The 24,238-nt window shown below is 42.2% G+C and overlaps 1 protein-coding gene across 1 annotated transcript; it reads right to left on the bottom strand.

The window, feature by feature from the left end:
* Positions 1-6,915: 6,915 nt before the first annotated feature.
* On the bottom strand, positions 6,916-23,200 carry ints14 (integrator complex subunit 14). The gene is made up of 12 exons (XM_078530198.1): positions 23,067-23,200; positions 21,760-22,023; positions 20,089-20,196; positions 18,678-18,833; positions 17,530-17,648; positions 15,124-15,266; positions 13,522-13,614; positions 12,201-12,345; positions 10,945-11,078; positions 10,714-10,832; positions 10,231-10,296; positions 6,916-9,329 (listed from the first exon to the last, which is right to left on the bottom strand). The coding sequence occupies exons 2-12, from the start codon at positions 21,979-21,981 to the stop codon at positions 9,078-9,080; spliced, it is 1,557 nt and encodes a 518-aa protein (XP_078386324.1). The 5' UTR covers positions 21,982-22,023; positions 23,067-23,200; the 3' UTR covers positions 6,916-9,077.
* Between the last annotated feature and the right edge of the window lie 1,038 nt (positions 23,201-24,238).

The raw sequence follows: 24,238 nt of genomic DNA, 5'->3' as shown, positions 1-24,238 counted from the left end.
CAGCACAAGGTGGGTTGGGGGTGACCCAATCCATCCATTAGACCCCTCCTACAATGGAGAATTGCAATACAGACTCTGAGGTGAGTTCCTTGGTATACAGTTATACTGTTACTGAACCACCCCACAGTCATACTTAATAATGTACAAAGATAACTACAAAACAAACTTAATGAGGATGGGGTACCTTAATTTAAATTGTGAAGCTTTAATCCAGTCTGAGAGGCAGATGGCCATCAAAAACTGTAAGAGTGGAGCTGCCGGGCTGGGTTGTGTGTCTCAGTTAAACCTCCAAGTTTGGATCATTGCCATTCACACTAAGATATCTGATCACTTAAAATATATGCAAGCTGGTGAATTTTCATTCTTGTTAATGTTTTTTAAGTAGACAATTGCAATGCATTTGGAAGCAGAACCAAGTGGCATAGATCAGAATATTCCCAGTTTTGTGAAAAGTTTGAAAGTATAATGGAATGAACAGGCTTTCCTGAGGGACAGTTAGAGATGGGGAACTGCTGTTTTCATTAGAAAGGACTCACTGTGATTTAAATAAACTGTGAACATTAGTGAAAACCTGTGGTCATAATTTAGTTTATCTTCATATAATGAGGTTTTAATGTCCTGTAAGACTTGGCTGTTGCAGCTCCTCTCGTGTGTCCAGGTGGCCCCACTTACTGTTCTAATTGTTCCACTTTTACATATTGTAAGTCCCATGTCATGAAACTTGCACAGTTCCTTGGTGGGGGAAGTTACTCTCTGGTGTAGATTATATAGGCAATAATGATGTAATGACCAGACAAATTCAAACAGATTCAGATAATGTTACAAGTGAGATCAGTGGTTCGTAATGAATGCATAAGTTAAACTACTGTAATCACAAGGGATTCCAGAGTTTTAGCCAGTGTTTCGAGGATCACAAACAGTAATTCCAACAATTTTCCAAGTTAATGGAAAATTGGTGGCCTTGTTCATCAATTTTGAGTTTTGTCACATGGCCACTGAGGTTTCTGTCTGCACATTAATTATTTCTACATGTAGTAATGATGAGATACACTTTGACCTGTCGTTATTATGTGCCGCTATCTGGGGAAAGCAAAGCTTTTGGTGACAGGTGTTGCTGCAGTATTTGGCTTGTTAGCTGCATTGAGTTAACGTGCGAAGAATCACTGGAATTACATTTTCAATTAGAAACAATACATTGAACTATAAAATACAGGGAGAATAATGGACACCATAGGGATGATTTCAAGCTGCTGTTGATTCAGAGGTACAGATAAAATCATGAGATCAAAGCCTTGAAATCAGCCTCGGGTCATGGAGTCATTAGGCACACAAGGAAAACATTCACTGCATCGAATCCATGCTGGATTCTCTCTGTACAGCAATCCAGTCAGCCCCATTCTTCCCCCTGCCCCCCTACTCTAATCCTGTAGCTCTGCAAATTTATTTCTCTCAAGTGCCCATCCAATTTTCTCTTCAAATCATTGATCATCTCTACTTCCACCACCCTCATGGGCAGCAAGTTCCAGGTCATTAAAGAGTAAAACAGTTCTTCCTTATGTTCCCCATGTATCTCTTGCCCAAAACCTTAAATTTGTGTCTCCTAGTCGTTGTATCATCAGCTAATCTGTACACCTTTTTGTGTACCTTATCTAAACCTGTCATAATCTTCTACAACTCTATCCAATCTCCCCTCAATCTCCTTTGCTCCAGGGAGAACATCCCGTTTCTCCAACCTAACCTTGTAGCTAAAATCCTTCATCCCTGTGACCATTCTGGCAAACCTCTGCTGCACCCTCAAGGACCTTCACACCCTTCTTAAAATGCATTCATCAAAACTGGATGCAATACTCGATTTGTGGTCTAACCAGAGCTTTATAAAGATTCAGCATAACTTCACTGCTTTTGTACTCAATACCTCTCTTTATAAGCCCAAGATCCCATATGCTTCTTTATCTAATCTCTCAATATGTCCTGACACCTTCAAAGATATAGGCAAATGAACTCCCAGGTCCCTCTGTCCTTACACACATTTGAGAGTCTATATTGCCTCTCCCTATCCCTTCTGCTAAAATGTGTCACCCCACACTTAAATTCCATCTACTACTTCTCTGCCCGATCTGCTAGCCTATCTGTGCCCTGTTGCATTCGATTGGTATCATCCTCGTTGGCCACGCCCCCAATTTGGCATCATCAGCAAATTTTGAAATTTTACTCCCTTTTCCAATATTCTAGCACTGATCCTTGGGGAACACCATCGTCATTCTCCAGTCTGTAAAGCAACCATTTACGCTAACTCTGTTCTATCCTTGAAGCAATTTTTTTATCCAAGCTGGTGTTAACTTGTTGAACATCTTTCTGGCAAAGGAAGAAGCTGGAGTTAGTCTGTCTTCAATAGGATTATGGGTTATATAGGATTTTGTGAATAAACCTAAGCACAGACTACGCTTCCCTTCCCCCACAGGTGGAAACTGATTCTTATATATGTGCCTAACCTTTCCCCAATAGCATCAGCTGCTGTTAATCACAACCAGAGCATGCATTCCCATTGTCACTGCATTTACATTAACGGCTGACACTGACCCTCCTATCCCATGACCCTCTTAATAGTTACAATGGTTTAATGATGTATAATAGAAACTTAAATGTGTACTTTGATTACATTATTGAATCACATGAACTGCCACTGTATAACATGATTTGAATTGCGTGGATACATCAATTCTATATATTAAAATTATAATTTCATTAAATATTGGAGTGCCAGAAACTCTGATATGAATTAATTCTTTCTACAACGTCGTTAAAACTGGATTGAATAACTCTTTTAAATTCCATTTATTCATTGGAATTGGATTGTGCCTGCTTTTGTCTTTACTTATTGTGACATGATGGTTGGAGAAAACAGCATGAGATAGTTGAGTGGGTTAAAGAAAGAACCAATCCATTGAGTAACAGGTCATTGACAGTTTAGAATGGATTTCTAATAATATAAAATATTTACAGCACAGAAACAGACCCTTTGGCCCAATGGGTCCATTCAGGTTTTTATGCTCAGGGTAGACTGTGGCGCCGTGGTAATGTCACTGAACTAGTACTCCAGGAGTCCATGCCAATGTTCTGAGGACATGGGTTCAAATCCCACCTTGGCAGCAGCAGGTGGAATTTAAATACAACCAATAATCTGGAATATAAAGTTAGTCTTATTAATGATGACCATGAAAATAATATTGATTGTCATAAACACCCAGTGCCCCTGTAGGAAGGAAATCTGCCATCCTTACCTGGTCTGGCCTACATGTGACTCCAGACCCACAGTAATGTTGTTGACTCTTAAGTGCCCTCTGAAATGGCCTAGCAAGCCACTCAGTTCAAGGGCAATTAGGGAACGGCAACGAATACTGGCCTAGCCAGCGACGCCCACATCCCACGAAAGAATAAATTTTTTAAAATGAGATTCCTCTCACCTTACTTCATCTTGACCTATCAATATATGCTTTTATTCCTTTCTCATATCTATCTAATTCTGCTTAAGTGCATTTACGCTATTCGCCTCAACTACTTGTAGTAGTGAGTTTTACATTCTGACCCACCTCTGAGTAAGGAGTTTCTCTTGAATTCTCTATTAGATTTATTAGTGACTATCTTGCATTTATGGTCCCTAGTGATCTCCCCACAAGTCAACACCTGTACACCTACCGCATCATAATTTTAAAGACTTATATCACCACTCAGCATTCTGTTTTTCTAGAGAAAATAGCTCCAGCCTATTAACATAGAAAATAGAAACAGGAGGTCATTCTGCCCTTCGAGCCTGCTCCGCCATTCAATATTATGGCTGATCCTCTATCTCAACGCCGTACTCCTGCGCTCTCCCCATACCCCTTGACGCCTTTAGAGTCCAGAAATCTATCTATTTCCTTCTTAAATATATTCAGTGACTTGGCCTCCATAGCCTTCTGTGGTAGAAAAGTCCATAGGTTCACCACCCTCTCAGTGAAGAGGTTTCTCCTCATCTCAATCCTAAATGGATCCCGTATCCTGAGACTGTGACCCCTTGTTCTAGACCACCCCCCCAGCCAGAGGAAATATCATCCCTGCATCCAGTTTGCCCATCCCTGTCAGAATTTTATGCTTCATTGAGATCCCTTCTCATTCTTCTAAACTCCAGTGAATACAGGCCACTCAGCCCAATCTCTCCTCATACCTGCCATCTCAGGAATCAGTTTGGTGAACCTTCACTACACTCCCTCTATGGCAAGTATATCCTCTCTTATGTAAGGAGACCAAGACTGCACACAATACTCAAAGAGTGATCTCACCAAGGCCCTGTACAGCTGCAGTAAGACATCCTTGCTCCTGTACTCAAGCCCTCCTGCAATGAAGGCCATTTGCCTTAACTGCTTGCTGTACCTGCATGCTTGCTTTGTGATTGATGTACAAGGACACCCAGGTCCCTTTGTACATCAACATTTCCCAATCTATCAGCATTTAAATAATACTCTGCCATTCTGTTTTTCCTACCAAAGTGGATAACTTCACACTTATCCACGTTATACTGCATCTGCCATGTATTTGCCCACTCACTCAACCTGTCTAAACAGTCTTGAAGCCTCTTATTCACTCTTTTCTGATAAGTCTCTGTTCTTGAATCATTCTAGTAAATCTTTATTGCACTTTCTCCAATGCATCTATATCCCATTTATAATTACAGAGACCACAACTAATCAAAGTATTCGAAGAGTCTAACAAAGGAACTGTACAAGTTGAACATAACTATTCTGCTTTTCAATTCTTTCCCTCAAATTAACTCCTGTACTTTGCTTATTTTATGGCCTTATTAACCTGCACTGCCACTTCTAGTGATTTGGTAAAATGAACTGTAGACATACAACAGTAATTTGCATTTCTGTAGTGCCTTTAATGTAGGAAAATGTCCCAAGGTGCTTCACATGAGTGTTATCAAACAGAAATCAACAATGAACCAAAGGAGATACTAGGAGAGGTGACTAAAAGCTTGATGAAAAAAGTAGATTTTAAAAAGCATATTAAGCAAGGAAAGATGGAGAGGTTTAGGAAGTTTGCAAGGATGGGAAGGGGTGAGGCCATGGAGGAATTTGAATACAGGAATGAGAATTTTAAATTTGAGAAGTTGGTAGGCAGGGAGTCAGTATAGATCAGCGGACTCAAGTGATGGTTGAACAAGACTTGATTTGGATTAGGATACAGGCAACAGAGTTTTGGATGAGCTCAAGTCTTATGTATTCTGCACAAATAGATATTGAAAGTAGCTGAATAACAAATGTAGATGATAGACACAAATTTTAATTGGATGAAGTGCAGTACTGACTTCACTATAACTTGATCTCAGTAAAAAGTTGCACATGGTACAGAATCTGACAGCACCCATCATGGGCACCATGAATGCTGTTTCCAACACAGCTGCTACTGCTGTTAAACATCAGTGGCTCAACTTGGGTAGGTGAGTCTTACATAAGCCACATAGAATGACCCTTCTAGGTTTTTTTCCTAGGCATGTTCTATGTAACCTTTTTGGAAGGCATGTGTGTCATATTACACTGTAGAATTCAAATGTAGGCCTGTGTTGGTAGTGATGCTCTGAAATGATCTGAAGACTAGCAAATGATACCTTGCTCTTCGTATTCCCTCTATTTCTGCATTAACTGACAGACAGCCCAAACGAGATCAAGAACTTGTAAAGCAGAGATCAGTAGGGTAGGAGAGCTGTTACCTAACCTGTCGCAGCAAACTCCTTGGTACGCCAATGCACTGCAGGGAAATTATTTTTGTTTTATACAGTTGTACTTTTATAAATGACTCCACAAAGTTTGTTTTAAACGAGAAATACTATTAATATAACTTGAAGTGGAACAGGTGACTTTGGGCCTATTGTTTCTATGCTCTCCTCCACTGAGGCTTTCGTTACCAGGCCTGGGTAAATTGATTAGTCAGCAACGCCATTATTGTTGTACTATGTGACGACCAGGATGATAAAAGGTGAACTAGCTGGACGTTGGTGTTTTTTTGTCCAGCAATTCCTATAATGTTTGGTCATGGTGGTTCAATTGCAGAGCTACAAAGCATTTCACGTATCAAGGAGGAGGACTGAAAGGAGCCATCATTTACCTGAGATTGAGTTCATAGTGGAGTTGCTTTCTACAAAAGAAACTGAAAGTGCAACTCGGGGTTCCCAAGGAGGGGTGAATGAGCCACAATTGCAGAAGCATTATGTGGTCTGGTATCCATCCCAAAGAATGGTGGCAGATTGAGAAAAGGTTGCTAGAAGATAGTTTTAACCTTGGCTCTAAATTTCTCAAAATTTGAATTTAGAAAGGCACAGGCTAATTTGGCTGTGGTCTGCAGAGATTTGTAAAGGACAAGTTGTACTTAACTAAGTCAATTTTTTTTGCAGAAATTGCAAGAAGGATATGTGTAATGGTGTGGTCAGGGATCTCTTCATATATGTCACACACACATATATACATGATTTGGATGTGCACAAGATGAGTAGTTTGCTGATGATGCTATATGAAGGAGCAGAGCAAAAACCAAAAGATTGCATGAGTATGTAGGTTAGAGAAATGGGCCAATTGGTGGCAGGTGCAGGTCTATGAAAGACTGAAGTGGTCCATTTTGGGAAAATCAACAGAGGAAAGAAAGCATACACCAAATTGTAAAATTAACAGTGTATAGACAGAGCAAAGAGGATGGATAAATAGACTTTCCTAAAGAAGAAAGATCATACAGGGAGAAGGTTATTGAGAAGGCAAATGGAGTTCTGGCTTTTATTGGAAGAGTTTATTGAATGTAAAAAGCAAGGATGTTAGAAGGTTGTTCAGGGTATGAGAAATGTTAGAACAAAGTTTCACTGGAACCATACCAAAAAATAGAGATTTGTTTTTCTGTGTTCTCGGGTTATTAGCACCAGAAAATTCATGTGGCCTTAGCTGTGATGCTATTTCTTGGGAAGAGGCAGAAGTGTCGTCTTTCCCCTTAAACTGATGAAGTGTGTTGATGATACTGCTACAATGGGAGACTAACCCAGGGACACTGAAGGAACAGCAATATAGGTATATATCCAAGTTGGGATGGGCTGCGAGTTGGAGGTGAAAGCTAGATTAGTGTTCCTTTGCTCAAATAGAGAAGGTTCGGGAAATTAATGAATTTACCAAGATTAGATGGGGGAATATAGTAATTTAGTGATTGTGTTACTGGATTAGTAATCCAGAGTTGCAGAGTACTGATCTAGACATGAGTTCAAATCCTACCACAGTAGCTGGAAATTTAAATTAATTAAATAAAATGGAATAAATAGCAAGTATGGTGACCATGGAACTACCAGATTGTCATTAAAACCCACTGAGTTCACTAATATACTTTACAGAAGGAAATCTGTCATTTTTATCTGGTCTGACCTGTGTGACTCCAGACCCACAGTGACGTGGTTTGATGGCCTGGCAGTTGTATCCAAGGAGGCAGTTCAGCACCATCAAGGGCAACAAAGGATAGATAATAGTCCACTTCCCACAAATGAATTAAAAATTATGAAAGTTTGTTTCCAGTGGTTAGTGAGGTAAACATCCAGGATTACCATAGAATGGGAGGGGGGGGGAGTTGGAAGAATTTTTGCCCACCCACAAAGGTTATTAGAGCACTGAATATGGTACTGTAAATGACAACGGAAACATAGATGGTTTCATTTTAAAGGGCACTGCAAGAATATTGTAAACAAGATACAGGAAAATGTGATTAGAATTTACAGCTCCAGCTTGTGAAAGAAACTACAATCATTGATATCTTATCAGTCAACAAAAAATAATCAAAAATGATGGTTAGATTATAAAAACACGTTCTTGCTGACTAAATTTAATCAGAGTTAACATCTACAAGATATTGGTTTTGAAGCAAGTCTGTCAATGTTTGTAACTGGCAGTGAAGTCAATCCTAATAAAATTGCAACTGTCATCAAGCAGTTTAACCTTAATTCATTAAAAAAAAATCTTCAATTACTGAAGCCCTGAAAATTAAAGAAACCAACCACCTCTGGAATATCAATGGGCTAGATTTGAAATATGTACCCAATATATCTTGTGTGCTTCCCATGAAGTTGATAACTACTTTATCTTTGCTACTGCAACTTAAGGTATGATCTAATAATTAGCTTCCTGCTTTACAGTCTGCATTACTACTTAAAGATTGCACAATTATAGATCATACAGTCTCCTTCACAGAAATGTTCACTGAACTAATTCAAATTCAGAACTTTAAGTGTATGTTTAATCTTGGATGCATCCCTGTAAATGCTATTTCAATAACTTGAGACTTTTATTTTTTCACTCACTCTCATTGACACAAATGAGAAGATGCTTTCAAGATCTGTAATGAACGTTGTAACATTCATAAAAGTCCACACATAACTGAAAATAGTTGTTAGATTGTGACACAGCTGTGGACAAGCAGGTCAACACTCAAACCAGATGCTTAGTGAATTACATTAGGGGTTTGAGGCATCACTCCTGCATGACTTTCATATCTTTCTTCTTTATTCTGTCTAAGGTTTGCTGAGAATAGCTGCAATAACAAACCATAGCCAGGGTGCTAAACAGTGCTAGTTCCATCCACAAAACCAAATGCGAAAGGTCAGAGTTACACCTGCACCCAAACACCGGCTCCTCTACAGATACAAGACCCAGTCACGAGACAAGGCGAGTGAATTGTTTCATTCTGGTTGGTCTGCACTAAATGTAGAAGGACTAGTTGAGAAAGTACCAGAATTGTACAGTACCAAATATCCTTTTATAGAGGCTGTCTGGTGAAAAGGCAAAGAAATTATGGAGATTTTAATCCTCATTAACAGTAACCAAAAATCCAAAGCTTATTAAAAAATAGATTTTGTAAAAAAGATTTTCTTTTGGTGCAGGCAGATTTTGTAGCAGATTTCTTTTGTTTAAAACAGCCTGATGTTCCTTGCTATATCCTTGTGCACGGCACTTCCAGCAGAACATTGCTTTTAAAAAGTAAGGTCCTCAAAAGTGAACCAAATATAGTCTCTGTTCTAATCATATTCTGTCAGCACTACTGCTGGAGAAGTCTGTCTGCAGAGGGGCAATGTTGTGCTCATATGCTGCATACTCTGAGTTCCCAGTACTGGCCAACTTTAGTTGCTGGGCAGCATGGGAGAGTTGAAATGCAGCGTCAGGATGGGCTGTGTCTGGGAGGAGCGTGCATTCACGGTCTAGCATATCGGCCACACCTTTCAGTAGGTCCAGAAATCCAAATGCGAGGGCCGCCTTTCTCAGCCGATTCAGTTCCTGTAAAAGGAAATGCACAGGCTGAAGGATGGTTTGCTTTTAGAATATGAAACGTGCTCATCAATGTGAAGGGCCAATGCTGAGAAATAAACTGTCAGAAACCAGCAATCAGAGGGCAGCACAGGACAGGGAGTGCTGCTCCTCGGCCTTAATGTGACCAAACCCCTGTCTGTACCAGTGAAGACAATGTCCATGTCAGTCTCTCAATGAAGAAAATGAGGACAAAGACCCTGAAATCAATCGCTGCCACAGGTACTTACAAGAAAACCTCAACTCAGTGTCTATGACAGAAAATAATCTGATAACTTGTGATATTAGAATTTCCAGATGTTGCAGGATGAGATAGAAAGATAATTTAGGCAATACTGCACATGGAATGAAAAGATAGGTCAAAATTTCAGGTGCAGATTGTGTGTCAGAAACTGTATTTCCAATGGTTTCTATTCCCAATATAGAGCAACAAATTCTTCAACAGAAAGTGTAATGCTTGTTGCTGAGACAGCATAGGAAAGAGTGTCTATAACTACTCAAAGTTTCAATGAGGTTTTTGGCATTTCAGTCAGTCAGTTCCAGAGGGGTAAAATTTGAAATTTGCCCCACGCATGGAACTGCTTATTCCATCCATTACTGCAATCTGAAGGATGCAGACTGCCTTTATATCATGCAGGCTGCTCAAAGACAGCCTCTCCAATAATGGCACCTTTTTATCAAGAATCACGTGCCAAATAGTAAATTCCAGATTAGCCGGGAGAAAATTAGCTATCAAATTTTCTCCGTTGGTAGAGGTTTAATAAAGATTGTACAATGAACGTACTCCCTTTAATTTTAGATTTGATTGTTTGCGCACTGCTTTTTAAAATTCATTTGCTGATGCAAATTCACTGCGGATCAACCCATTTACCTTGTAGAATGTCTGTGTTTTTTCTGGAAGTTTCCGAGCATTTCTTAAGATCTTCTGAACATCAGTCTAAAGGCAAAAGAGAAGATATTAAAGGCAAGTAAGAGATCATCTAAAGGCTACGTTCTCCTCCAAATATGTTAAGAACTCATTCGGTTTATGGAGGTATCCGGTATCTAGCTGCTGAATACTGACAATTCACTGAGATCCTAGAAGGGTTAGATAGGACAGCCACACTATAAACATCAGTCACTTCTTCACACATGCTGCAAACTACAGAACCACAAGGTCAGCCAACAACCCGCAACTGAGACCAGCATAGAGTATGGCAACGATGGCAATTAGATTAGTGTCTGACAGATATTTGCTGTATAATTGGTGTATATTCCAATCCATGTATTAAGCAGCATACCTCAGATACACTGAGCAGGAAGTAAAATAGACCACATGCACAATTTCATCACAACAGCTCAGTACCACCCATACCTGCAGTCCACTGGGCTTAATCCACACTGTCACATTCTGAGCGTAACTGCGCTTTGTCCTAGGCTGTAGGGGAAAGGGGCTTTTGCTGTCATCGTCACCATAGGGATTTTCCTCTGCATCTGAAATTAATCAAAACAGAATTCTACAGTTAGAAAAAAAAACATGGAGAAGGTGGTTCAGTACATGGTGTGTTGAGAACTAGTTTCACAGAAAATCCAATTTCAAACTCACCCAGAATGGGCCCTAACTGTGACATCTTTCCAAGCCAAGGAAGAGGCTCTGGACCAGGCTCAAATAAGGACATCATCAGATTGGATTTCTTTTTGCTGTCAGCCTGTGAGTACAACATCCCGTACCAGTCTGGTCTGATCAAATCAAAGAAGCAAAAAGTATACAACAAACATCACCATCAAACCAGCAGATTAATGAACCACATTTCCCAGGCTTCAACACTATATAGGGGGAGGGGAAACTGGGCCAAAATGAGTAGAGGGTTTGGAGTGCAAAGCTTTCCATTTACAGACACTCAATTGCTCATTGTATTGCCCAGCAACTCAAGAATTATTATAACCAATGAGCTTCTCGTTAAAAAGTTGTTAGATGAATAATTATAAAGTGACACTTTCAGAATTGACCTTTTTGTTTATGGAGACGGGAGTAGCCAGTGTAGATGGTGGAGTGGAGCTGAAGGGCATTAGTATCCCAAAATTATTCAGCTTTTACCAGGGATTTACTTGTGCACTCAGATCTTGCAGGCTGCTCAGGTGCCTGGTCTGGAAACAATCCTCAGGTTTTCCTGGGACTGCTGCTAAATGAAGGGCCGACTGGTTAAAGAAGCTGTAAGGAGGCCAAGCTCTCTGCATATCGAGCAAGAGCTGAAAGCAGCTCTGTGTGGGCAGGGGACAGACAGATCAACCCAGTGTCTTCCCTACACTTTGCTCAGCCAGGGCACCCAGGGAAGAGGAGAAATGATCAATGTGACATCCTTCCATGACAGTGGAGGGGGGCAGCACACAATCATTAGACCTGTTCCATGCCACAAATGAATGGTTAAGGCACTGCTGAGATCACGGAGTTTAACAGCTTTGCTGCACAAAATAAAAACAGAAAAAGCTGTTCCAAAGCAAAGTCATATTGGACTCGAAACATTAACTATGTTTCTCTCTTCACAGATGCTGCCAGAACTAGCTGAGTTTACCAGCATTTTCTGTTATCTCAGATTTCCAGTGTCTGCAATATTTTGCTTTTATTTTACTGCAGCAAAAGCAGCAGCTGAGTTGAAAGGCTCAGACCAGAACCACTATCCAAACGTGGCCTTTGAATGTATGAAGAGTCAGGGAAATACATTATGGTTTGTTAATAATAATTTGTTACTTTAGGGTTTTTGCCAGCTTGGACCCCTCTCAGTATGGATTAGAGACAAAGAATAGGTGTTTTGCAAAAGACGCTTGGCTAATTTCAGAGCTTGTTAGTGTACAGATCCTCACCCGAGTAGCACTATAGCGACCATCCCTTCTACTTTGAGGCTGCCGTGCAGCAAGACACAAAACGATGGCATCTTTCCAGCAATCTGAGAAGCAGAGGTCTCATCTTCAGTTTCTTCAGGTAGCCCACTCCCCAGGTCATCACCTTCTACCAAAGCAAAAGAAAACAAACACTTAGTGTTGGCACATTCACCCTCTGCTCTCAATAGCAGCACCAGACCACAAAGTGACCCCACTGTAATAGCACCATTTCACCCTCCTACTCAGACATCTCAATCTTGCAGGACACCAACACTTCTACACACATCTCTCTCCTGTTACATTCCCACCTTTACAAAACCAGCAGAAGGAAAATTCTGGGTTCATATTGGGATGGAGCAAGATGGAATCTGCGTAAGGTGGTGGAGACAAGAACCCTGGAACCATTCTAGAAACAGTTGGCTAGGGTGATGGAGGGACAGTCGTCTCTGGATGGATGAGCCACTGGGATCCCTTCACAGTATCTGCTGTGTGATTAGGGGTTACTACTCTCCACTGTCTCCCTCGTGGGCAAATCGAATTCTTTCCCAAAGCCTGCACTTTACCCAAAGACAGAAATAGCTGCATCTCATTCTATTTTCTAGGTGCTTTTGAAATTACCCAGTCAATGATGAACAACTAGGGCAATAAAACATCAAGTCTCTCTGGAATAAACAGACTGACATATCGAACCAATATCAGCAAGTTCTGCTTCACACAAGTCGTGATCGTCACATAGAAGAGAAAGAACTTGTATTTTATTACACTTTTCACATCAAGTTGTCCAATTTTTTTTACGAAGTGCAGTCACTCAAGCAGCCAATTTATGCACAGCAAGATCCCACAAACACCAATGAGATAATGACCACATCACCTGTTTTAGTGATGTTGATCGATGGTTAGGATGGCCAGGATACCAGGAGAACTCCCTGCTCTTTTATGAAAAGTGTTGTGGGATCTTTTAAGTTCACCTGAAAGGGCAGGTGCCATTTGAAAGATGGCATCATCTATAGTGCAGCATTCCCTCAGTACTGCACTGGGGTGCCAGCCTAGATTTTTGTGCTCAAATCTCTGGAGTCAAACTTGAACCCAGAAACTTCTGACTCAGAGGCAAGAGGACATCCACTGAGCCCTGGCTGATGCTTTAAACGGACTCCAGGTAGAGCAATGGAAACAAACACCTCTTTCAGTTTCACAGGGATAACTCGACTGTCCCTGTTCACAGTACCCAAAGCTCATTGACAGGTTGGCACTGGGTGACTGACACTCAAGATGCCAGTAATATACAAAAAGAGCGATGACCCACCTTTATTCAGAGCTATGGGTAAAACCAAGTGACGAGAAAGGACAGGTGGGCTGGCAATATCAGCAATCTTTATAAATCCCACTATATCCAGCTCTGTGAAAGAAAAACACAATCAAGTCACAGATAAAACCATATCAGGTTCTGCCCCATCCTCCCAAACCTGGAATATAACCTGGAGCACAAAGTTCATTGATCCCGTGCTCGGCCGTGTTTTGTTAACAGGAGCTTGTAACTGGTGTAGTCAGAAAATAAACAGGTCTGAAAGTACAATGGAATGTACATGTCCCCAACTATCACCGCAATCAAGCAAGACTCCCCTGCTTGGAGTGTGACCAAGCTCAATGAAGTGATGGACTTTCTGTTTACAACAAGGGGCACATAATGCGGGAACATTTCTCCGCTCTGCACATCTGGAAGTTCTCCATCTTAACAACTGGCAGTTATTAACACACAGAGTCAACATGCTCACCCTGCCTGTTATAAATCCAATCGGGAAGTTTAGGAGAAACTTCTTTACCCAGAGAGTGGTAGAAAATGTGGAACTCAGTACCATAGGGAGTGGTCGAGATGAATAGCAGAGTTGCATTTAAAGGAAAGCTGGATAAACACAAGGGAGGAAGGAATTGAGGAATATATTGATAGGACGAGATAATGTAGGGTTGGAGTAGGCTCCTGTGGGCGTAAACATCAGCATTGACCAGTTAGGCCGAATAGCCTGTTTCTGTGCTGTAGAATCCCATGTAACTGGATGATGTAACCTCAAGCATCACCTCCCACCTCCTCCCCCCACCAGTATATCCAGGGAGACCAAAAGAAAAGTCATTTTCAGGAAGATCTCTGGGAAATTCCTTCCTAAAATAAACAAATACAGGAAGTGTGTGCATTAATGACGCAACACCAGGCAGACTTAATCCCCTCACGTTCCACATTTCCCAAGAATACCAGAGAATCAGAGGAGGCCATTCAGCTCATCTGGCCTGTGCTGACTCTGTGAAAGAGTTATCCAATCAGTCCCATTTCCCTGCTCTTTCCCTATAGTCCTGAAAATTTTCTCCCTTCAAATATTTATCCAATATCCTTTTGAAAGCTGGTGTCAAGACTAAGGGCATCAGATTTCCTTCCCTCAAGGGCATTTAATCATATTTCTAGATTTAAAAACTAAATTCAAATTCTCATCAGCACTGGTGGGATCTGAGTTCATGTCCTCTAGATTACTTGCCCAGTAACATAGCCATTGCACTGCTCTAGATGAGATAAAACTGTGTGGTGGCAGCCCAGTCCTCAGTGAATATAAATTGAATGCTGATAGTGACACTGAGTGCCACCAACCTAACAATGTCACTCAGACATACCAGACAGATAGCTAGTTCCATATCACATGTTCTTCCAGAGCAAGGACAGGGTAAAGGAAGCTGTGCTCTGCTTTTCCCATTACTGAACTCCAGAATCCTGGCACTAACATGTACAGTGGCAAAGACTTTGATTCTCTCCTACCAACATTATCTATATTGGTAAACACAAAGATTCACACATAAAAATCAAAAGCTAAACCAAGGGAAAGTGTCTGTCCATCAACAGGCAGGTTTACCTGAGCACACTCACCTGTGTTGATAGTTTTTGGGACAGGCTCCAGTTCTTCGTCAATGATAACAGGTTCTGGTCTCGGAAACATCTGCATGTCAGACACCAGGTGCCCACATTTCAGCACAGCATGGAAAGGAGAGTAGGCTTGATCGATCAGTTTGCTGCAACAAAGAAAAAGTCACAACTGTATACTGGATATGTTCTACTTACTAAAACCTCCCTGGATATTTAATACTCTGATATCTATCCTGGACATTTAATATTTTCTACCATCTCCACCTTTATAATTAACAAGTTTTGCTGTCTTTTTCAGAGTGCAGTGGATGCCGGGATGCTAAATAAATTTAAGGAGGAGATAGATAGATTTTTAATTAGTAACGAGTTGAAAGGTTATGGGGAGAGGGCGGGAAATTGGAGTTGAGGCCGAAATGAGATCAGCCATGATTGTATTGAATGGAGGGTCAGGCTCGAGGGGCTGAATTGCCTACACCTGCTCCTAGTTCTTATGTTCCTTACAAGGGTTTCCCTGGGCTCCAAGTCAGCATGGCAAGAAGTCTTAATCTGTAGCTGGTTAACACAGAAGGTGGGATAATGATTTGACTGACCCCTCTCTAATTTGTCCTCTTTTTCTCTGTATGGAATTCAAGGGTCTAGATTCCTCTCTCTGTCTATTAGACAGCCAGAACTCCTTGTGTAGGGAATCGTAGACAAACTCATATTGCCAGGCCTTTTGACCACCAAATTATAACCACGTTTCCACACACTCATACACAGCTGTTTGGAAATCCGATTTTTGATGTGCACCATTAATTGTGTTTTATTCTCCTGAATTCTCCATGCATTCTCCTAAATCGCCTACTTCCTGTGGCTGAGAAAATCCTCCTAGAGACACAGTGGCTTTAGACCTTCCAGAGGAACTACTGATTTGGCCTTTGTTGCCAGACAAATCCAAAAAAATGTCGAGAACATCATCAGGAACTTTTCATTGCATTCATTGACCTGACCAAAGCATTGGACTCAGTAATTCGTGAGGCTCTATGGGGATTGAGCTCCAAAGATTTGGATGTCCAAGAAACTTCTTCACAATCCTGCAACTGCTTCACAACGATATAATTGCAACTGTCTTGAGTGGGAGATCTGAAACAGGTGCCATCAAAATCCGAATCGGTGTCAAACAAGACTGTGTGACAGCCCCATACTATTTACAATTGACCTGACAGTGGCTATTCACCTCACCAAAGATCAACTGCGCTCTGGTGTGAGTATTAAATCCTGCCTAGATTGAAAATTCTTTAACCTCAGTCGCCCCCATGCCAAAACTAAACTGACCACCGCAGACGTCCATGATCTACAGTTTCCGGACGACTGCAGTGTCGTTGCCCACTCTGCACCAGATTTGCAAGCCACTCTCAATCTCTTCGAGAAATTCAAGCTGTCCCTGAATGTTACCAAAACAAAACTCACATCAATCTACACCTGGTCAGCCAAATATTCCACCTCCCATATACGCTGAAGAAGAGACTCTGGAATATATCGAGCACTGCCCATACTTTGGCAGCCACCTCTCTCAAAAGGCCACCATTAACGAGGAAATCCAACACCAGATCAGCTTTGCCAGTTCAGCCTTCCAAACTATGCTGCAAGTGTTTGACAACAAAGTCCTAGTGTACAGGACTGTTGACGCCACCACACTCCTACACTGCAGACTGATCTGGACTGTGTATCAGCGACACTTAACAGCGCTAGAGAAATTCCACCACCACCAGTGCCTCCACCGCATCCTCCAGATTCAACAGGATATAATTGCAACTGTCTTGAGTGGGAGATCTGAAACAGGTGCCATCAAAATCCAAATCGGTGTCAAACAAGACTGTGTGACAGCCCCATACTATTTACAATTGACCTGACAGTGGCTATTAACTTCACCAAAGATCAACTGCACTTTGTGTGAGTATTAAATCCTGCCTAGATTGAAAATTCTTTAACCTCAGTCGCCTCCATGCCAAAACTAAACTGACCACCGCAGAAAACACCAAATTCTAGAAAAGACTGTTTTTACAGTCTGTTTCCTTTGAGAGTCCAGAGCTGGATATTTTTAACCAAATAATTGCACAGAATGAGTGCAAGGCGTCAAAATAATCAACTTCTAGGTTAGAGAAAGAGTAGCTTTTTGCTGCACTGCACAAGGGGAAGGAGAGTGAGAGTGAGAGGCAGTGAGCAGGGCCAACGCCAAACTCCACCATGCTGCCATGCATTCTAAACGTGATACCCGCTAGAATCAGTTTGTATTCTAACTGGAATGTGCGACGCACTCACAGATTGTGACTCATGCAAGTCTCTTATCAGAACACAATCCCCTTAATGTGATGATACGGACATCACGGCAAACAACCAATCTGTGTCACATTCAGAGCAATCACACACCCAAACATGGACTGTACATTCTTCAGACAGAGTGGACCATCGATAGTGAAGATCTGCCCTTCACCGTTGTTTAAATCTATCAGACGTTCCAGAATGTCCAGCGTGTCCGTGGTCTGAAGCTGGGAAAAAAAAATTAACATGAATGAGCAGGTCTATCAGTCTGGAAAACACCATGGATTCCAACTGGTTCACACAAAATTAACCTCTTACACACACATACCAGCCTTCAATTTTGTTGCAGCCACACATGCACTGTTCCTCATTTTTCACTCTCCATCTCCCTCACTCCAGCCCTACTGTTGTAGTTACATATACACACTTCACATCTAAATATTGCTGGAAAAAAAAGATATGTCAAAGCTTTTCATCTTGCACTCATCAGGGCACTTGCAAGAATACCAATATAAGGGGAATACAACAATTTATACTGGATGTGAAGAGAGTGCTGATTGGTTGGCAAGTGGATTCTGATTGGTGCCTTCTCCATGGCAATGCCTCTACCAATGGTGACTGACAGTTAACTGCCTTAAACAGGGCCCTGTTCTTTGCAGACAAAAAGAACATGTGCACACATTGCACCTGTTTCAGCTAACAAAATAAATGACAGCCATTCGCTGGCTCATTCCTCAGGTTAATGCCTTGACCAATCAGGGTCAAGCTGTCTCGTTTACATTTCAAACAATGATTGGCAGTTAAGCGTCAGTAACCATCATTGGTGCATTCTCCAAGGCAACGTCTCTACCAACCACTTGCCAAGCAATCGGCACTCTCTTCACACACAGTACAAATTGTTGTTTTTGCCTTATATTGGTAGTCTCGTGATTGTCCTGATGAGTGCAAGACGAAAAGACATAACTCTTTTTTCAGCAATACTCAAGTTCTGTACTACCAAACAACTATTCACATCTAAATGTTTACATCCAACTCGCATTGGTGGAGAATAATCTCCCTGTGGTAGCAGCTATAATTGAAATGTGCTTGGCACGGTATCAAGTTAATTTTATAATTAATGTTTATATAAACACACACACACACATACAAATGGTGCAAGAATGTTGGGATAAGCCGTCCAGTGCAGAGAGCCGCCAGTACTCTGGGGGCTCTGCTATTGAAAGTACAGTTCCAATTTTCTTGGAAATGTGTCGTACCTCTTCCAAGTTAGCGATGCACATGACGTACAACTTTGACGGAAAAGGGAAGGGAAGTGGGAACTTGCTGTCCTCGGAGCGCTGACTGAGGACAGAGAGGGAATGTCGGAGTGATCCGCGGCCTATTCCCAGACTCCCATCCGTTACAAGGATCACCTGAAGAAGAGAAAAACCTCAATTATAGCTAATGCCAATTTGTCTGAATATGTTACAACGAGACAGAGGCTGGTGTCAGCAAATTACAAATGAATTCATTTTTCATTATTTACAAGGAGAAAATTGTAACATTTGTTCACTTTGAAGATATTCCATATCTTTATAGCAAAGACCGAAACGCTCCTCATCGATACTTTACCCCACAGGCTCTGTTTTAAATGGCAAGGACCTGGAGCCTGAGGGTCCCTGACCTCGGCCACAAGGAGCTTGAACAGATGTGGGAACCTTAGCTGCACTTTCCTGCCAGGCCAAAAGGAAGGAATTTGCATTTCTATAGCACCTTTCACAGCCCCAGGATGTCCAAAAGCTCTTTACAGATAATGAAGTGCTTTTGAAGTGTAGTCATTGCTGTAATGTAGGAAACACGACAGCCAAGTTACACACAGCAAGATCCCACGAACAGCAATGTATTAATGACTAGAAAATTTGTTTTAGTGATGGTGAGAAACAAATATTGGCTAGGACAGTGGGGGAATTCCCCTACTCTTCTTCAAAATACTGCCATGGGATCTTTAACATCCACAAGAGGGCAGACGGGGCCTTAGTTTACCATCTCATCTGAAAGATTCCCTCGATACAGCACTAGGAGTGTCAGCCTGAACTTTGTTCTCAAGTCTCCAGAGTGGGTCTTGAACTCACGACTTCTGGCTCAGAGGCAAGAGTGTTACTGACTGAGCAATGGCTTAAAGATAGCAGCAGGCGGTTGTTAGTCACATTCATTCTTTCTCATACTGTAAGATGTTTAACATGTAATGACCAACATTGCAGTCAGCAAAAAAGCAATAAATTCACAATGACACAAGGCCTGAAGGGAAATCAATCAGCTGCCCAGTTGTTATATTAAAACATTCGATACCGTACCAAAGCAGTCAATTACAAACTGAGCAAATGAAACTTTTGGCAAAGACACCACTGCTCACAAATGTACATGTTCCAAATATGGACTTCCCAAACATTCAGCACTAACACTGCACATTCTCCAGCCCCCTCATACCTCCATAACTTGGTTTGGGGGTGGTGGGTGGGGGGGGGGGCGCCAAGAGGCCTTAACCAATCCCTAGATCAATTGATAGTGAAAACATTCAATTTCAAAAATTACTCCCAAACAGAACAGCGAAAGTCAAAACAACACTTCAGAGACATAGATGGAAATGGATAGTTAAATATAGACTCTGAACCAGAGATGCCCAGTTACCTGACAGGGGATGCAGACGCCCCACTCATCCTGTACAATGTTGCTGATCCCAGTAAGTGCAGATTCCAGACAAGTCTTGTCATAATCATCCACAGTACTCAATGCCTCCTAGAAAAGATCCAATGTGATTGAGTGAAAGGAGCTGCGAGCATCACACTGAAGGTTTCAAACCTCAAAGAACAGCAGTAACTTGCATTGATATAGTGCCTTTAACATAGTGTAACATCACAAGGTGTTTCACAGGAGCAGTATCGAGATTGGACAGCGAACCACAGGAGGAGATATTAGGGCAGATGAGCAGAATCTTGATCAAAGAGGTAGGTTTTGCAGAGTGTCTTAAAGCAGAATTATAGCACAGAATAAGCCACTCAACCAATCGAGTCTGTGTCAATTCCCTGCACGTGAAACTCAGCTAGCCCCACAATCCCGCCCCCTTCCCTGCAAATCTTTTCCCTTCAGCTGCTGCCCCACCCAAGTCCCGTTTGAAAGGCATGATTGAACCTGCCTCCACCACACTCTTGGGCTGTGCATTCCAGATCCTAACCATATGCTGCGTGAGAAAGATTTTGCTCTTGTCATCATTGGTTCTTTTGCCAATTACCTTAAATCTGTCCCCTCTGGTTCTTGACCCTTCTACTAATGGGAACGGTTTCTCTCTCTCTAGTGACCCATAATTTTGAACTCTTCTATCAAATCTACTCCAAACTTTCTCTAAGGGGAACAGCCCCAGTTCTCCAATCTATCCATGTAACTGAAGTCTCTCATCCCTGGAACCATTCTTGTAAATCTTCTCTGCCCTCTCTTAAGCTTTCACATCTTTCCTAAAGTGGAGAGAGAGAGGTGGAGAGCTGGAGAGGTCTAAAGAAGGAATTCCAGAGTTTCAAACCTCAGTAGCTAAAGTATGATTGCTAATGCTGAAGCAATTAAAATCAGGGATGCGCATGAGGCCAGAACTGGAGAAGCAGAGATCTCAGAGGGTTGTAGGCTGGAGGAGATTACAGAAATAGGAAGGGGCGAGGCCACAAGAGAGATTTGAAAACAATGATCAATATTTTAAAGGGACATAGCAGCATTAGAATAATAAATCCCTGTAATTTCTGTTCACTTTATAATATAGTGGAGAATAAAATCACATCTCATAAATATAAAAATGGAACAGTGTCATAAATACACAGCAAACCTCCAACTTTCTCTCCTGAAAACTCCGACTATTGTAGTTACTGCTATTGCCTCGAACAACATATTCCTTGTGTGTGAGCAGATGTCAATAAGTTATTCCATCATGAGGCTGGGCACAATCCTATCCATGTCTGAGGTCCAGTCACAGGTGCTTTCCAGCTCTGGCCACCAGACAGCGATCAGGAATCCTGGCTAAAATCTCATCTAGATTAACTTTAATGATGCAAGTTGGCCTGACTGAGATAACTAACTTGGTGCAGACCTTCTGGTCTGTACAGTTTAGCGTTACTCAAGGCAATTCCTTAATCCACTTGTGGGCTGTTGTTACCAGATGGTACAAATCATTAACCCAGCCACAGGGCAATTCTCCTAGAAATAACCAATTAAAGTTTATCTAATTGTATTTTTCTTATGGCTGTCAGTAATTTTCTGACCATCTTCCTCCTCAAACTTGTGTCAAAAAATAGTTGAATGAGAATGAGGAGTCCCTACCTGCAGAGTGTTGTAATCCCTGGTGAAGGGAACCATGAGTTCCCAGAGTGAGGAGAAAGCCACGAGACATGTAAACTCCAGTTTGTAATTGGTTGCCATGTGTTCAAACAGCATGCTGAGCCCATGGGCAGCCAGATGCTTGCGCTGGTATTCCTCTGTACCCTCCAGAGAGACAGGGCGCGTCATGGAGAGAGAAACATCCAATAAGACCACAGTCGGCATTGCTGGCTCTCACTTCCGCTTAATCAAGAATAAATGGATTTGCTGTAATCAAACAAAGAACATTCTTGTGAAATATACTGTTGTTCGAGGGATCTATGTCTCAACCAACGCAAACCCAGCCCCTCACTCCTGGACCCTGCAGCCAAGTGACACCAGCTGGATGACTTGCCACAAATCCTATGTCTAACAGCCAAGGTACAAATAATTTGTGTGCTTAGAGCTACACAGATACCAGAATGTAGGAATGAGACATCCAACTTTCTCCTTCATCAAACTCCTGTTTCATAAAACAATACTCCCTCCATTGACAAAAACAGAATTACCTGGAAAAACTCAGCAGGTCTGGCAGCATCGGTGGAGAAGACCTGCTGAGTTTTTCCAGGTAATTCTGTTTTTGTTTTGGATTTCCAGCATCCGCAGTAGCTTTTAGCTTTTTGTTCTTAACTCCCTCCATTGAACCTTACGTTACATCAATACAACATTCCCCAAACCCCCAGAGTTAAGAACCCAGGTCCACCGAGTTTGCCTTCAACAATCTTGCTAGTTGCAAGATACGACAATAATAAACTTGCTGACTAATATCAGCAATCCGTCAAGTTGAATGATGGGATGATACAGGAGGCGATTCAGCCCATCGTCTTGTGCTAGTTGTAAACGAGCTATCCACTTAGCTCCAAATCTACTGCTCTTTCCCTTCAGGTGCTGCAATTTTTCTTCCTGAAATTATTTATCCGATTAGTTTACATCGGAGCCGGATATGGGGAATCCAGGATGCTGGAGAGCTTTGGGAAGCAGGTCCTGTCCCCCCCGAGGATGCCGCACATACAGAATTCCGGCAATGGGATAAACTCCTGGTTAATTAATTTGAAAGATGTTGGTTTTTCCAGGAGGTGGAGATCTCTCCCCCTGATCCCCCTCCTGGGCCAGGGCCGGTTTTGTGATAAACCCGAGGCTTTGGGTAAATGCGGGGGAGATTCAAGGGAAGTTTTATTATTTATTGTGTTAAACGTTCCCCCGACCTCCAGCTGCAAACGGTAAACACCCGCCCCCCGCGCCCCCGTCCCTCATTCCGCCGCAGCACCTACCCGAGCCCGAGGCTGTGCGGCCTAGAGCCCGAGTTCTCTCCTCCCGTCCTCCGAGTCCGCCTCCCTCTCCGGTCCGGGCCGCCCGCCCGCACTCCGAGTCCGCCGCCGGCCGCTCCGGGCTGCTCCCGCTCCCCCCACCGTCCGTTCCGTGGAAACACAAACCCCGCCCACCACCTTCCTGTCCCCGCCTCAAATAAACCCAACTCCAGCCCTTCAAATGGCTGGATCACATCCATCAGTATATAACATGTCTAACTCAATCCAACATTAATAACTGCAAATAACGTGCAACTATAATGCATGTAACTATATAATATACAACTATGTATAAGTTATCTGCAACATATTAAACATTTATAGCTCTTGCACATTTCATTTCATCTTTAACCCTTAATTTCTCCTATCCACATTTAAAATGGAAACTGTGTAAATTTGCATTTTCCCATCATTGGCGCATGACAGGTTTAAGACAATTTCACTTTTTTTATTCTTTCGTGGGATGTGAGCGTCACTGGCTAGGCCAGCATTTATTGCCCATCCCTAATTGCCCTTGAGAAGGTGGTGGTGAGCTGCCTCCTTGAACCGCTGCAGTCCATGTGGTGTAGGTACACCCACAGTGCTGTTAGGGAGGTGGTTCCAGGATTTTGCTGGGTAGATGTCAGTGTTGTAGCTGTGGTGGAATATTTTGGCTAGAGGCTCGGCAAGTTCTGGAGCACAAATTTTCAGTATTATTGCCGGAATGTTGTCAGGGCCCATAGCCTTTGCAATATCTAGTAACTTCTGCAGTTTCTTGATATCACATGGAGTGAATTGAATTGGCTGAAGACTGGTATCTGTGATGCTGGGGACCTCTGGAGGAGGCCGAGATAGATCATCCACTCGGCACTTCTGGCTGAAGATGGTCGAGAATGCTTCACACTTGTCTTTTGCACTGATGTGCCATGCTCCCCCATCATTGAGGATGGGGATGTAAGTACGTAGGAACATAGGACTTGGGACCAAGAGTGGGCCATTTGGCCCTTCGAGCCTGCTCTGCCATTGAATAAGATCATAGTTGATCTGGTTGTGGTCTCAACTGCACTTTCCTGTCTACCCCGTATAACCCTTGACTTCCTTATCTATCAAAAATCTATTTAACTCAGACTTGAATAAATTCAATGACCCACCACTAC

Source organism: Cetorhinus maximus, chromosome 26 (genome assembly GCF_964194155.1).
Source record: "Cetorhinus maximus chromosome 26, sCetMax3.hap1.1, whole genome shotgun sequence".
Classification (NCBI taxonomy): domain Eukaryota; kingdom Metazoa; phylum Chordata; class Chondrichthyes; order Lamniformes; family Cetorhinidae; genus Cetorhinus; species Cetorhinus maximus.
Note: the sequence above shows the minus strand (reverse complement) of the source record. Positions and strands in the feature narration are given on the sequence as shown.

Coding starts and splice junctions, on each gene's coding strand:
- ints14 (XM_078530198.1), bottom strand. CDS start 21,981: ATGCCGACTGTGGTCTTATTGGATGTTTCTCTCTCCATGACGCGCCCT. Junction 18,834..20,088: donor GCGTCTGCATCCCCTGTCAG/GTAACTGGGCAT, acceptor TCTCTTCTTCAG/GTGATCCTTGTAACGGATGG. Junction 10,297..10,713: donor TTAAGCCCAGTGGACTGCAG/GTATGGGTGGTA, acceptor TTTTGCCTTTAG/ACTGATGTTCAGAAGATCTT.